Source organism: Sphaeramia orbicularis, chromosome 12 (assembly GCF_902148855.1).
Source record: "Sphaeramia orbicularis chromosome 12, fSphaOr1.1, whole genome shotgun sequence".
Lineage (NCBI taxonomy): Eukaryota > Metazoa > Chordata > Actinopteri > Kurtiformes > Apogonidae > Sphaeramia > Sphaeramia orbicularis.
The window spans coordinates 27,047,960-27,063,958 of NC_043968.1; the positions used below are offsets into that span (position 1 = coordinate 27,047,960).

General features: G+C 37.8%; 1 protein-coding gene across 8 annotated transcripts in view; it reads left to right on the plus strand.

Annotated features, from left to right (window-relative positions):
• Positions 1–2,113: 2,113 nt before the first annotated feature.
• LOC115429367 (kinesin-like protein KIF21A) overlaps positions 2,114–15,999 on the plus strand; it is a 63,653-nt gene continuing 49,767 nt past the window's right edge. For all 8 annotated transcript variants that reach the window (XM_030148727.1, XM_030148729.1, XM_030148733.1 and 5 more), the window contains exon 1: positions 2,114–2,514. In XM_030148727.1, coding sequence (XP_030004587.1) covers positions 2,471–2,514 — 44 coding nt within the window. In that variant the 5' untranslated portion in view covers positions 2,114–2,470. The remainder of the gene's footprint in view (positions 2,515–15,999) is intronic.

The following is a 15,999-nucleotide window of genomic DNA, read 5'->3' on the forward strand; positions in this document are numbered from 1 at the left end:
TGTTCAGATTTTACTGAAAAAGTCATTTTTTTCTTCAGTTTTCTCTGTTTTTGACATAACCCTCAATTTTATTCTGAGTTTTGATGAACATCTACATGATCAGTGAATTAAATATGGCAAAAACACATGATGTACTCAGAAAAAATTCAAAATAAAGAGGATAATATGATAATAAATGTTGATAAATCACACCCCATGTGGGGTCGCCTGGAATTCAAATGGGGTCACCTGAAATTTCTAGTGATTGATAAAAGAAAAATAAACATAAAAACTTACTAATAAAAAATATATGGCGAGCTGAGAGAGACAATCACAATCCATAAAAGACCTGACAAACTGTGAAGCTGAAACTGAAGCACTGTGGTACTGTTTATCTTTCAAATGTTCATTGTGGTCAGTTTCAGATGCTGCAGCTCTTTCATAATTCATAGTTTGAGTTCTTGTTTGTTCAGTATTAATTGTCAGCCTTGTAAATCCAAGCTGGACTGACTGTACATATCCTGACCAAGGAAAATAAAATTCTCACTTTGTGCAGTAATCTACACCTGGCTTTTCTGCCTCTGTCCAAAATAATATACATTATATAGACTGTCATCTAAAATTAACGTTTATTTGCAACATAGTATAGCAAACTATTACATGATCAAAAACAAATTAATTTTAGCAAAAAAAATAAATAAAGTTTCTGTTTTGAATGTCTGGGATCACCAGAAATTTGTGATGTTAAAATGGGGTCACGAGCCAAAAAAGGTTGGGAACCACAGATATAGAGAGAAATTCATTTGGGAACTACCACAAAACTAGCACTGGGTCTTTATGGGTTAAACATTTCTGATCAGTAGATGCTTTTGGTTTGTGTCTTTGAGAGTTAATAGACTGTGTACTGTCCATCCTGATAATGAATGTTTTGTGGACGTGCAGTCATTTAAAACAGGTTATAATAATCTATTAGAATAAGGGTATTTTGTTAATTGACAGACTTAAGAAAAATGTGAAAGAACATGATTTTATTTTATTTTATTTTATTTTATTTTATTTTATTTTATTTTATTTTATTTTACACATGGAATATCTTTATTGTTGTAATGTTTATAGTACAGATGGACCAAAAAGACCATGGAAGACTATGTGGAGATCAGTTTTCTCTTTTTTTTTTTTTCTTTTTAACCCTTTCATGCATGCATTATGACATTTTTTTCTGACTATTTTTATTCCTCTTTAGGCATGAAAAAAAAAGACAAAACATGTGACTGAAAATTTCTTTTATGAACCTATTTTTCATGAAGTTACAAAAATGTCCACTCAGCTGGACACTATGTGTTTCATTTTTGAAGCGACATACTGTGTGAAAACTATGAAATAAAAACATTTTTAATGCTGCTAGTCTGATATTTTCTCACATTTTAACATACTATAATACTAGTTATTACACACTAATATGCAAAAAAAACAACAACATATATATATATATATTTTTTTTTTTATTTATTTAAACTGTTAATTACAGTCTAAACAATTAGCAGTTGATTTATACTCAAATATGTCACTGCAGATCAGGTTTATCAAGAACAGGAAAGTTACAGTAATGAGAAGAATTACAGTGTATGGGATGGTGTGTAAGCGTCCACTGTGTGTTGGCTGATATAGAACTAAAACAACAAATCCATGAAAATACAAGAGAACAGGTGTAGAATAACTGTCCACTGTAGTGACCGCTGTGCATGAGAGGGCTAAATTATAAAACTATCTATCTATCTATCTATCTATCTATCTATCTATCTATCTATCTATCTATCTATCTATCTATCTATCTATCTATCTATCTATCTATCTATCTATCTATCTATCTATCTATCTAAAACCTAGATGGACTGTTCTATCCATCATTGTCATTACATCTTTATTATTATTATTATTATTATTATTGTTGTTGTTGTTGTTGTTGTTAATATTATTATCATATATTATTATTATTATCATCATGTATGTGCTGCTTCTTTTGTGCATGTTGTGTCTGGTTGGTGGCTGGTTGTCCCCTGTCTGTGTTGGTACAGCTCAGGAGGAGGAGTCTGTTTACGTCATGGGTCTTGGGAACCTCACGCCAAGTGGCTCGCGTGCGCGCACACACCGCTCTGCGCCGCGGCCGGAGGATGACACCATACCGTCGGAGAGGTGACCACCGCCGGAAGCAAAGCACACTTCCCCCCTCGACAATGGAAAAATAAACAAATCAGCTCCATCTGATAAAAAACAAACAAACATGGCTGCTCTTCTTATTCCTCTGTGCGAACCGGTGAAGGGGAGGAGGAGGAGGAGGAGGTGAAGGCAGCGGTGGCTCAAGATAGAAGCGCTTTTCTGGGAGGTGTGGGGAAGGAGGAGGAGGGGGGAGCTCCGTTGTCTTGTAAGAGGATAAAGAAAAGGGAAATCGAGCTATTTTTAAGCGGACTCTTGGCCTGGGTTTGATGGCACCATGAGCGGCGCGCCGGATGAGAGCTCTGTGCGCGTGGCCCTGAGGTAAGGATGGAAGCAGGACCTTCCTCTGCAAAAAAGATGCTCCTGGAACACACCTGCACCCATACCCATATGCACATCATCCATATGCACCATGCACATTTAATGTTCTGCTTTCATGTGCTCTACATTATCTCCATACCCCTCCAAATCGACCCTTATTCTGCAAACCTGCCACTGAATCTATTGTTGCCATGAACATGTTATTTTCCATATGAAAGCCAGGAGGTGTTGTTTAATACGCTTTACATATTGAACACCTACCAACCCTGTGGCTTATGGTTACATGAGCTTCTTTTGTTAATACCTGCAGTGTCAGTACATGCTTTGTGTAGTGGATTTATGAATGAAGATCTATGTGCTAAGGAATTAGGCCAAGCAAAAGCCTGCTAGTCTTCTCCTCAGTGTGTTTTGTGAAGTTTTTTTTAACCGTTTACAAAAGATATAACGATTTTTGCAGTAGCAGGTGATAGCAAAACAGTAAAATGAATCAGGATTTGGTGCAGGGGTGTCAAGCTCATTTTAGTTCAGGGGCCACATTCAGCTAAATTTGATCTGCAGTGGGACGAAGCGGTAAAATAATAACATACTAATATATAAATGCTGTCAACTCCAAACTTTTCTCTGTTTTAGAGCAAAAAAAGTAAATTTACATCATGAAAAGGTTTACATCTACAAACTATCCTTTCAAAAGATGTGAAGAACATGAACAAACTGAAAAAATAAGTGTAATTTTAACAATATTCTGTCTCAGTTTATCATTTACACATGTACATTATACCTTACAGATCACAATGGATCTACAAATACACAAAACATTTAATAACAGGCAGAATCTTGTTAAAATTGTACTGATTTCTCTTAAGACATTTCAGGTTGTTCATATTTGTTCAGGTTATTCACATTTTTTGCGAAATTATACTTTGTTTTAGTGTAAATACATGAAAATATTTACATTTACAAAGAGAACAATTTGGAGTTGTCATTATGTATAGATTATTATGATAGTATTTTACTGGTCTGACCCATTTGAGATTGAATTGGTCTGAATGTGGAACCTGAACTATAAGAATTGTTAATTTCTTAGTGTAATTTTTGCATTTCACAAATTCATCCCAAGGGACTGGACCCTTTGGCAGGCCAGATTTGGCCCCCGGGCCGCATGTTTGTCACCTGTGATTTAATGCATTTGTATGGAGGTGTGTTGTATTTAGTATATTTTGGGTTGTAGTAGCCATGTTGATCTGACCTTTGTCCCTTATTCCAGTCTATGCTGTCACTTGAATAGCAAATGTGATGCAACAGACTGTGTCGTCACAGGTTTTATCGGTATCTTGCATGTGTTTATAATGAGATTATAGGGCACTGTGTGTGTGTTTAGAGCAGAAGGACAAGACAAAAAGAGGAAACCCAAACAATAAAACCCAAATCAATAAAGACATCAATAGAACAGTGTGATAGGGCTGCAGCAAAAACCAGGGCAGGTGGTTTTGTCTGTGTGTGTATATGTGTGTGTGTGTGTGTGTTTTGGAAAGACAATCTGATATGTCATGTGAACGGGATCAGTGGAAGACAGGGGACAAAAGCTTGTTCCTCTCATGTTTCTCTTCTCTCTCTCCTTCCAATCCTTGTTATTGTGCGTTTAGACTTTGACCCAGAACTCTGTTTGCTCAGCCAACTGGGTTTACTAGCCTGTCTCTCCTTCATAGATAATAAATAATCTGTCAGTATATCCCATCATGCACCCTGCTTATGCTGTACAGTCTCGTAGTCATATTGTACGCTTACATTTGTCAATTATGCAATAATGGTATAGAGTTACCTTTCTTTTATGTCAGACAAGATTTTAATCTTTGCCACACACTACAGTACACACATACATGAAGGTGACTAATAATGATCTATCACATTACACAAAGGTGTGTGTTTGAAAGGAAATTATTCTGGTATTGTATCTTCTTAGAAAGCACAGGCGTCATTATTTCGTAACAGCTCAGACCTTTTATTTGCTGCTCGAGCTTCCATATTTAGCCCTATTGGTGATCAGTCTCCTATGTACTGGTTTATCCACTCATCTATGTGTTGTGTTTTGTTTTTTTTTCCGAAATTTATTGATTGAATCAGCGTTTGATTGCAGTTGGAGTCAGTAACAGATGAGAGCCAGTCATGAGGTCAGCTGTGGGAGTTGAAAATGCTTTGTCATTTACCTCTTTTTTCCTTAAGTCATGCAGACGAGGCACATCTCCTGTCACTGAGGCTCTCCCTCCTTTAGCTCAACAATGGCATTCTGTCTCAAATATATGTTTAAAAAGCCTAAATGTACATGCAGACTTGTAATTCTAGCAAGGAGAACCAATAAAACAGTGAATCAGCTTCTTTTAACACGCCATATTGTCACAGACTGCAGGGCAAAACTGGGGAAATAAATAGGAAGCAAGTGTATTACTGTTATTCATTACACATATGCTGTTAAAAAAGTCTTCTGTGTTTTTTGTTGCATTTTTTTTTTACTTTAACATGTGCATATGCAGAAATAATGCCATGAACAATATTTCTGTGTCTGCATGAAACCCCAAAATAAAAAGTCATCCATGCTTTAAAAATATTGTCAACCATGCCTATTCAATCAATCAATCCATCAATCAATCATACTTATTTACATAACACTTTTCATGCAAACAGAGTGCAACAAACACACACATAAATGGGAAGACTTTGTAGTAGTAGGTGCTAAAATAAGAACAGCCTATATAAGAAAGGACGGGAGCTGAGGAAGCGCTAGCATAAGTGAGGAAACACCAGAGGCAGGATAAAAACTCAAAATAGAGCACAATTTTAAATCAGCCAATAAATAAGTAAATAAATAAGTTAAAATGAGATAAAATAAATAAGTAATAAAATAAAAGAATATGCCAGCTAGAAAGCAGATTACTAAAAGTAGACTAAATGAATAGATAAATACGCAATAATTGCAATAAGTACCGAATAAATAAAGAGGTAAAGTTTAATTGAAAGCCAGGCTTAAAAGGTATTATATTGACTTATCGACATATCAATTTTCCATGCACATTCCTAGTGGAAAACCAAGAATTAATTAGAGGTTGACCGATATATCGGTTGGCCGATGTATGGGGCCGTTACATTGATTTTTTTCGATATCGGCCATCGGCCTTAATTTTTTTTTTTTAATAAAGACAATATTTGATCAGTGATAAAAATGTTATCAGATATTTGATCAGGCACCTGTGTGGGCAGCACTTTAAGTTCAATGAATGTTAAAAGAGCACTATGTGTACGTGTATTAATAATTTCATTTATTTTGTTGCATCAAATCTTAATTATGTGAGGGTTTCAATTGTATTTTAGGGTCAATGTCCTTTAAAAAAAAAAAATTGGCCTTAAATATTGGTCTCAAAAATCGGCTGTAGATATCAGTCATTGGCTGACCAAATTTTTAAAAAAATTGCCATCGGCATTAGAAAAACCCTTATCGGTCGACCTCTAGAATTAATGCTAGTTTGATGTTATTCAGGTAGATACAGACATGTCTACAGATCATATTTCTCTAGCTGTCTGTTGCATAGGAAACAGCTACCACACCTCTTCAACATTGTATGTTGTGTATACTGTAGGCTTGTTGAAAGGCCCATGATTTATATTTCTGTCTCTGTAAGTCTGTCAAGAAGTCCCACGTCTAATATTTACAGTAAAAACAACATGAAGAGAAGCTAAAACGCACTCACACTGAGGAGAATGATGTATTAACAACCGGATTTTAGTTCAACAACAAACACATAGTTGGGGAAAGTTAAAATTAATAGGTGCACACATTATCTTAGGCTTGTTTTACCTCATGGTACTTGTGTTAAGGTGATCCGACAAAGACTGAAGAAAAGTCTGTTTCATCTTTTATTATAAGTGTAATTGTGATTTTCACTGAATAATTACTGGAAGTCAGCAGTTATCCTCCTTTTCATCTGCCTCTAAATCACTGACTTCATGCCTTTAAACATCAAACCGCAGTTTCATGTTGTTTTTTCAGCACCATTAATCGCCTTGGCAACAGTCTAATTATTTTGGAGCTGCAGCGTTGTGGGGAAGCTGAGCCTTAAAGCATCTGAAAGGCTTTGATAGAGCGACTCTCCAGGCTGTAACAGTTTAGTTAGCTGTGTATGTGTTTTGGGTAATCAGCTAGCAGGTTGCCATCCTGTACCTGCCTCAGCCTGTGACGCTAATGCCGTCTGTTAGCAACTTTCTAATCCTTCATCCCAGCATGTCCAGAGTGATGAAATGCTGCTTCATCATCCCGTTTCTGTCTCTTTTTTGAAGTAAAAAGCAGAAGAAGAAAAAAAAAAAAGAAGCTGGAGTCTGAATAGAGAAAAGTTGGAGTTGTTTTAGTCTTTTTGATTTATTGCTGGAAAGACGTACTTGGGCCTTGATGGAACTTCATTAGGGTTATTTAAACAGCAGATACTGTGTGGTGAGCTCTGCTGTTATCTTTTGAAGGTTTTTTACACGCTTGACAGCAAACAGATGGGGCACTTCGGTAGCACATTGCCGAATGATTTGACAAACACACACTGACTGACGCTCAGTGTTTTCTGTCCTGTGTGAAAGTGTGTGTGCACATCAAGCTCTGTGGTGCAGATCTCTGTTCTTATGTAACAGCCCATCTGTATATTAGTGAGCTGTCTTGGTTCATATTCCATGGAAAAGCAAAACAAGAAGTTAAACATTGATCCAAGAAGCAAGTCATGATGTTAGGAGCCAGTCAAGTGACTTATTAGTTTGTCAATATCCTTGAAGTACAGCTTTAATAATTTAGAGGTGACTGGCACAAGTAGCCAACAGCGTAGTTCACGTTTCAGATAGTTGAATATTGAAGTTTAAATACACTGTGAATTATGGTAACGCTATGATCATTTTTTTGACACTTAGTTTTTATTAATTATTTATCATTTTGTCATACAGAACATAACAAACAACAATCGGCAACAGATAATAGTCACGATCTAATAGTAATGATAATTTAGGTTACAGTTATGAAATAGCAATCAAGTTACCTAATTAATTAAATTTTAAGAGCAGCAGTTTATATAGTATTTCACAGGACTATGAGACAAACCACACATTTATTGTGTTTAAGTAAACTAATCCATTTTCCTCATGTTATTATGTAAAGTTCATCTTGCCGCCTCAGCATAAATGTTAATCTCTGCGTTATGTGAATTTCATCAACAATTTTCAACCAGTCTTCCAGATCAAGTTGAAGCCATTTACGAGTGACGCATTAGTAGATATTTATATATTTATATAGCAGGATAAGTGTTTTCACAAAATATGTATATATTTTTTTATGCTTTTAAATCTCATCGCCCAAAAGTAGATGGTCATGTACAGTGTTGACCATCAAGATGAAATAATTTCTCATGAACTGATTGTGACAACGGGATTTATTCTTGATAAAGTGCAACTGGGACTCATTGTAATCATTGTACCTGGTCAAAGGTGGTTACTGATGTGTAAAAATAGGAATAAAAAGAGGAATGTAACTGAAAACAAAATGATTCCAACTTTATGGGTAACAGTGTAGTTAGGTCATCAGTAGGACTGCATGATGTGGTGACAGTCATATTGAGGATAACATTGTGATTACAGTGTGTTTACATGGTTATAAAGGATAATGCACTTATTACTGATTGGTTTAAAATGTATATTCTCAAACCTGAAACATTAAACTAGTATGAACTATTCAAAACCATTAAAAAACATTGCAGGTGACTTTAATTTTGCATGTTTTACACAGTACCTCTCTGTTTAGCCAAAATATCCCCGTATACAATCTAGACCTTTAAATAGTGGATTCTTTTATGATTATATAATTGCACAGGGTGACATTATGAGTGCACTATGATTATTTGTGCAGCTAGTCTTCATTTTAGCCTGCAGCAGTTAAATAACTAAAACAAATTTTAAAAATGTAATATAAATACATCCCAAATGCTTTGCAAAATGATTCAGAGAATACAGCAAACCGTTCTGACTTCACTCTCTTACTAATACACATATGTCCTCTGCTCTTTGGGCTGTCTGTCTGACTTAAGCCCCTCCCCCTTGACCTCCATGGATTAGGTTTGAGGGTGAAGGGCTGTGTGCCTGCTGCTATGATACAACAGCTTTGTGTGTGTGTGTTCACATGTATGTGTGTGTGCAGTGCACGCATGCATAAACCTGTGTGCGTTCAGGCATATTCATGATAAATATTCATGAACCAACTCAAGTGAACTGCGACACAAAACAAAACAAGCTGAGAGCCATATGCCAGCTGCTGACATATGAGATTGCAGCTGCTGAAGTATTCAGTAACCTCTGTCTAACCAGCTTTGGCAAGCATCAGTTCACATTTGTAAGACAATGTGCTTTGAGATTGTTCCGCTTCAAAACCACTGATTTCCCTTCCAAAACTAGAACACCAACCTCAAGTGTAGTTCTTTGTGAGCCCTCCTATTTGAATTCATGCAAAACATGTTTTTACCTTTTATTTTTCCACATACGTCCCATGAGTGCCATCAATAGCTGGACTATCCTTGAAAAAGGAATGTTTCCATGAAGCTGGTATCAGATGTGGAGGACAGAGGTGTGTGTTTGATATCCTCATCCACCCCTCTGTAGCGCTCTGTGACAGTGACATCTCCATCCTGCGCCACCCTGTAGCCCACTTCCTGTCCAGAGACCTTTAACCCAGGAAGCAGTTAGAGCTGCAAACACTGATCCAGTTTTCCCTGTGGCAGCTTGTCAGAACCCTGTGCTTGCTGTCACCATGGTAACTGTGGGTCTTTTTGAGGCCTGGGGATGTGCAGTGACAGCCCTGTGAATGGACGGGGTTAGTGGGCCATGCAGAAAACAGGAGGGGCAAAGTCTGAGTCAGCAGAACATGCTCCCCTTTCCCGATCTTTGTCTCTGACTTGCTTTTTCTAGACATTATTCAGAAAGGACCAGAAATGAGTCTTGATGAACACTGATGGAAGGGAGGGGGGTCTTTGATATTTGATCCAGTGTTTGAGGATGTTGAGTGTTTCCACTTGTCAGAGGCATCAATCAGATGAAGTGCTCCAGTAGATTAAGTTGCACATTAATTTTTTATCTATTACTGGATTACGTCTTGGATGCAGCCTATTCAACCCTGAATTCATTAGCTTTCATAGCCTGTGCTGATGCTTTTCTGTGCCGTTAAACTGCAGTTTAAAGGGAGGTGTCCAGACCAGCTGACAATAGAGACACTGAGTGGCACTCCTACAGTGAGTTAAAACAGTAGAAGCTCTTTGTTTTCCTCATGGCACAAGGACCTCGACTGAAGTATAGCCACTAGATGCTGGTTCCACAAAGGCCAAGCTAGCAAACAATGAACATTCACTAAAGGGGCTGTTTGTTTCTAGTCAGAATCATCGAAATGCTACACAAAACAATGGATTAACCCATAGCAGAAGCTTCATTCATATAAAACATATTATGATCAGAAAACAGCAAATATAAGACAAAATTCATAATCCTTGCATCACAATGCAACCTTTTTTTTGCTCTTCCTCTGCTCATTCAGTGAGTTTTATCAGTAGAGAAACAATACTTGCAATCTTGAATGTGCTTAGTGTTAGCTTAGCGCTGCAAAGTTGGTGGCATTGGTCGTTTGTTTGATGAAATTATTCATGACATACGCTGGTCTCAGACTTTTAGCTTGTTTTAGATATTTGTCCTATTAAGTGCTTGTTGTTTAGACTGTGTTCTGTTGTCTGACAGTTGGTTTTGTTGAGCTTTTAGCTGATGGTATTATGCTAATTTGGATGTATAGCATGTGTAGCCTATAGTGGTACAAATGTCTTGAAGCATTACCGTGGATACTCATACAGAACTGGGTTGAAGAGGCTACAAAGTGTTCTAGTGGTTCACTTTAAAATGATTTTCTTATGATGGTGTTCAATGAAACATTTTGTTGGTGTTGTCAAAGGACGATTTGGGTCTTGGAACGATATGAGTCGTGCATGCATAGAAGCATTTATCTCTGTCCACCATCTTTTACAACTTGCTAAGGCAACATCACTAAGACAAATCATACCCTCCACTGCTCAGTTTCCCCCAGATTTAGATCACAAAGTTTGTCAGCTGTGAAAGAAACTAAAAGTAGGCATATAAATTGAGTCTCAAAATCACTTCTGATCGCTAGAAAGATACTCCTTGAAGCTAAAATCTCTGTACTTTAACAGTGATTTGTCCTAGCGAGTTTGTTGTAGCGAGTCATAAAAGATGGCGGACAGAGATAAATGCTTCTACGCATGCATGACTCACATTGTGCCGAGACTCAAATCATCCCTTGACAGGTGTCATTGCTAGGGAAAATAGCACTTAGCATTAGCTTGCCCATCATCCATGTGCTGCTTCACCTCCGCTTGTTTGTCTCCAAAAAGCCAACATAGCAAAAGCCAAAACCCATACTCCTGCCTTCAAATGTCAGCCCAAAACCCAATGATCGACATCACTGTATCTCGGTGTATCTTTATTTTTTGCATTTACGGAATCATACTTTTTACAGAAACACAGGCATTAAAGGGGTCATATTTTTCTAAACCCACTTTTATTAGACTTTGATACATTTATCTGTGTATTTGCATACCCTAATAATTCAAAAAGTTTGAATTTTAACCCTCCAGGTGCTGCAAAGCTATTTTTTTTTTACATCTATAACTAGTTATGTCACGACATTTGCACATATAAGGTCAAGACTTCGGATGAACATTTCTCCAAGTACGACATAATTATTTGTCAGCAGCAGCGGTTGTAGTCCATACTGAAAATATGTCCAAACTTGGAGACGATTACCTAAAATGTTTAGTTGTTGGTTGAACGGGACAGAGCAGCACAGCCAACAACCTGAAGGGGGCGTGGCCTGAAGTGGCTCATTTGCATTTAAAGGGCCAGCGCTCAAAATGACCTTTCTGGTGTCATTACTCAGAAATAGGGTTGAAGATGGACCTGTGGAGTTGAATTAATGAAGAATTCAAACCCAAGCATAGCATTTACAGTTTATGTAGACCACAGGGAAATGTTTTAAAATGTGTAATTCCATTAAAAAAAAAAAAGCTAAATATCACTGCTTTAAGGATGAAAAACACATATTTCACAGTTTGCGAGGTCTAATTTTTCTCATTTTATACATCCTTACATGACCTCACCTCTGTTTCTCAGCATGTCTTCTCATGCTCGGGGCAGCCATTAGACCTCATTCAACAAAACCATATTACACACACACACACACACACACACACACACACACACACACACACACACTATTGCAAACACACTTACACATGCACCTGCTTTCTGCTACGTCGGAAAAAGAGCCTTTTGATTCAGTGTGTGCACTTAAACAGAGGCTTTTGACTAGAGGAAAGACTGGGGCTGTAATAGGTCTGTGTGTGTCTGCTGAAATCTAAGTGCAGCCCTGTGGTCTCAGTTACACAAAAAACAGAGAACCAGTAGAGCGTGTGCATTCACATGAGTTTGCGGGCACCTGTGTGTTTGTGTGTAAATGTGTATGGAGCAGAGCGGTCGCTTATTAACTTCTGTTGGATAGCATTACTGTCATCAGTCCACATCTAAGGCATCTCAGAGGACTACAGTCCACCCACATCTTCATCAAAACACTCAGACATTCTTCAGCTGCTTAGTCTCATCTGTTCGTGTAGATTTGTATTCTGCATGTCCAACTCAGTATAATGCAATAATATTTGAAGATCTAAGTATAGAATAGAATAGAACTCTTGTCTTTGTTGTGAGACAGTGAGAAACAATTTAGCAACATCTACCTCGGCAGTCACAATAAAAAAATAAACATGCCTTACACTATGCTACATAATTTTTGGGCATGAACACATGTGTATGCTTACATGTACATATGTCTATAGGGGGATGTATATACGTCATGTTGCATGTTATATGTATGCGTGTATACATTTGTATTTGTATGTATGTATGTATACATGTTTTTTTTTTTCCTTTTTTTTCTCATTTGTCAGACTGATCTCATAAAATCGCGTTGTATGTGACACCAGTTCTTATGGCACTTGGTGTACTATACGTACGCATTTTCATCCTTTTGCGTGTCATTCAACGCCATTTGATCGTGTGTCTATGTACGCCAAGATCTCTGGTTTACATATCCATAACCGCTAACCCTAAGCCTAACCCTAACCCTAACTGCTAATCGTGCTAACTGCTAATTGCGCTAAATCACGTGTTGCGCTAAATATTACGTGGTGTGAACATACATGCGGAAAGCTTATCATGCATACAGATAACACGCCAATTAAAAGTGGTGTGTTATCTGTATGCAATTGTACCTATGTTGAAGTGTAACTTTGCGCCTTACAAACTCTGTTACATTTGTCCATGGGGATAGGTGGCTTGTTTTGTGGGTTTTTTTTGTGTGTGTGTGTGTGTGTGTGTGTGCATGTATGTTCTGTTCTGTATAAAAACAACAATTCCTATTGTTTAGACAATTTATTGCACCATTGCTGTTAAAAACTCAATTAAAAATAACCTTAGAAAAATAAATAAATAAGATTCATGTAAATGTCGTTGTATCTTTAAGACTTAACATTCTTTTATGCAAAGCAGAACGATCAATTGTATTTTCACTGTTACTGTGATATGACCATGTGCTATAAAAGCATCTTGAGATACTGTTTGTAATATAATTAATAATGATCATTTAATTTACAGTAATCATCCATTCACACTTGTGACCTCAGCTCCAAAATGAAGCCAATGCTGAAGTGTCTTAAAATTGTAATATCACTGACATTTTTTAAATTTTCATCTGTTTTATGTGGAATCTGTAATACATGATCTGATGCTCTATCTGTACAATTTCCTTTTTTTGTCCATGTCTCATGACAAATACTTAATATCATGGGGGCCTAGAAGATGCCTAACAAAGGACATGTGGATTTTTCTTCTGAAAGTCCAGTGATTACCTCAGCTATTATATTATGGTCTTTAACTGCATCATGCAAAAGGTATCTTCAGATATGATAAAATCCAAAAATACATGCAGTGAGGTCTGGTGATGAGTCAGTGTGCTCGTAGTGATGGGAGATGTAAAAAAAGGCCTGTTGTTGTCTGCTGCCTTTGGGCTCAGATGTTCCCTTCTGTCTGTTCTGGTTCTCTCAGTGCTGCCTGTGCTTGTGTGTGTTTTTAGTGCACCACAGCACCGACACGAAAATTAGATTGCTGTTTATTATCCCCAATAGGAAGGGATGATAAGTTGTGCTTTGCTGCTGTTTTCACTGATGACGCAGCGCTGTCAGCCGTATCCCAGCAGATTGGATTGATTGGCTGATTGTCAGGATGCGTGATGTCAGCATGTGAAGTGATTGGCTGTGTTTCAGGAAGGGTGATATCAGGATGTCGGTGACAGGCTGACTCATCCTCTTTTTATCACCGGTGTTTTGTCATTTCTCGTCTCTTCCAGTGTGTTTACTGGAGTCATTCAGTCAGCAGAGGGGTCATGCAGACCTGTTTTCCCAATGAACAAGGGGCCTGTTTGCTGAACTAACTTTGACCTCTGACAGTTTCAGTAAAGGTCTATAATATCTGGGTTTTCTGCAGCTTTGTGGTGTGTTCAATCCACCGCTTCTTTGGCTGTCACAGTAATCGCAGTAATGAGACCGAGAGCAAGAGCCAACCAGGACATGTCACATGGGGAGCGGCCGACAAAGCCCCTCTGTGTATGTTTTCATCTGTAAAGACTGTGTGTGTATTGGTGAAGGTATGTGTGCATGTGAACTGTATGTGTGTGATAATGTGTGCCTCCCTTTCATCTCAGAGGACTCAGTTAACTACAGTAAATTCCATCAGTCTCAAGTTTTCATATCACTCAAGTCATTCACACATTTCTCTTGCTTAAATGTTCATAACATGAGAACCATAAATAGTCTGTACAGTTCCATGAGATCTCTGGGTTACACTATTGTTTGCAAATGTGCTCATGAAGTGAAACAACAAAGCAAAACTCTGAGATTTATACACAGGGCAATTCACAGTGCTTTACAAAAATGGAAAAGAGATAGGTTAAAAACACACAATTACAATTAAAACATAATCAATAAAACATAAATAATAATCAATTAAAATAAAGTAAACGAGCAGAGTGCAGGTAGAACCCTTTCAGTTCTTCACACAGTTGAACAGAGGTGTTTTCAGCCTGGACTTAAACTCTGTCAGAGCAGACGCCTGTCTCACATCATCAGGAAGACTGTTCCAGAATTTAGCTGCATGGAACTGAAATGCAGCTTCACCCTGTTTAGTCCTGACTCTGGGCACCAGCAGAAGACCAGTCCCTGAGGTTCTCAGGGTCCCAGATGGTTCATATGGTACCGATATGTCAGAGGTGTACTTTGGTGCTAGACCATGGACAGACTTCTAGACCAGCAGAGCTGTTTAAAAGTCTATTCTCTGAGCTTGAAGTTGTGTGTGAGTGTGTGTGTGTGTGTGTGTGTGTGTGTGTGTGTGTGTGGGGGGGGTTACAGTGGTCTGGGGTCGGTCTGGCTTATATACGTTGCATAGGTAGTGCCCCCCGTGCCCAGACGTTACCACCGGAGGCGGGGGGGGGGGGGTGGGGGGGGAGTCCGTGACGTACCTGATTGTGTCACAAATTCACCACTGTCATAATAACATGCTACGTGATATTGATACTTATACAGACTAACAGCCCCTACTTCGGTCTCAGTGCCCCCCTCTCAGCTTTCTCAGCCCCCCAACGCTGTCCCAATGCCCCCTGGGAGAATCACTGCTTTAACTCTTTAAAACCTGACGTGTCATCGCTGACACACCCTGTGCATATGCAGTTTGGATGGTTGTAACTCTTTTACTGTTTGTGCAATTGGAAAACTTCCAATGGTTTCTGACACCTGAGATGTTGCGCTTTATAGGTTTTATTAGGTCATTACTGTAATTTTACTCACACCTGTACTAGAAGCTGGAGGAGAAGCTGTTTTAGCAGAATTATAACATGCAGAAAATTGTAAATGACTGCTAGATTTTGAAAGTTATAAGTGCTCTGGAAAAATGGGCAAAAGTACTCATTCACAACTTATTTTCTGACCTTTTTATCGTCATTATTAAAAAAAAAAAAAAACTCCAGACAGACCATTGTAGGCTTAGAGCTTAAAGGGTTAAAAACAAGAAAGTCTATAAAACACTAAAACTGAGGAACAGATTGTGTTCTTAAGGTTTTTCCCAACAATGAATACAAACATATCATCAGAATTTGATTTAAGTGAACATTAAATATCCTCTTGAGACCCTTTAAATAAAAGTTTTGGCTTTTTTATTTTAAATAATTGCCTTAATGGGAAACAGCATGATGCAACAGGTTTGTTCAGATTTTTTTTTTTTTTGGAATGTCCTTTGCAGTAGACAGGTTTTTTTTTTCCT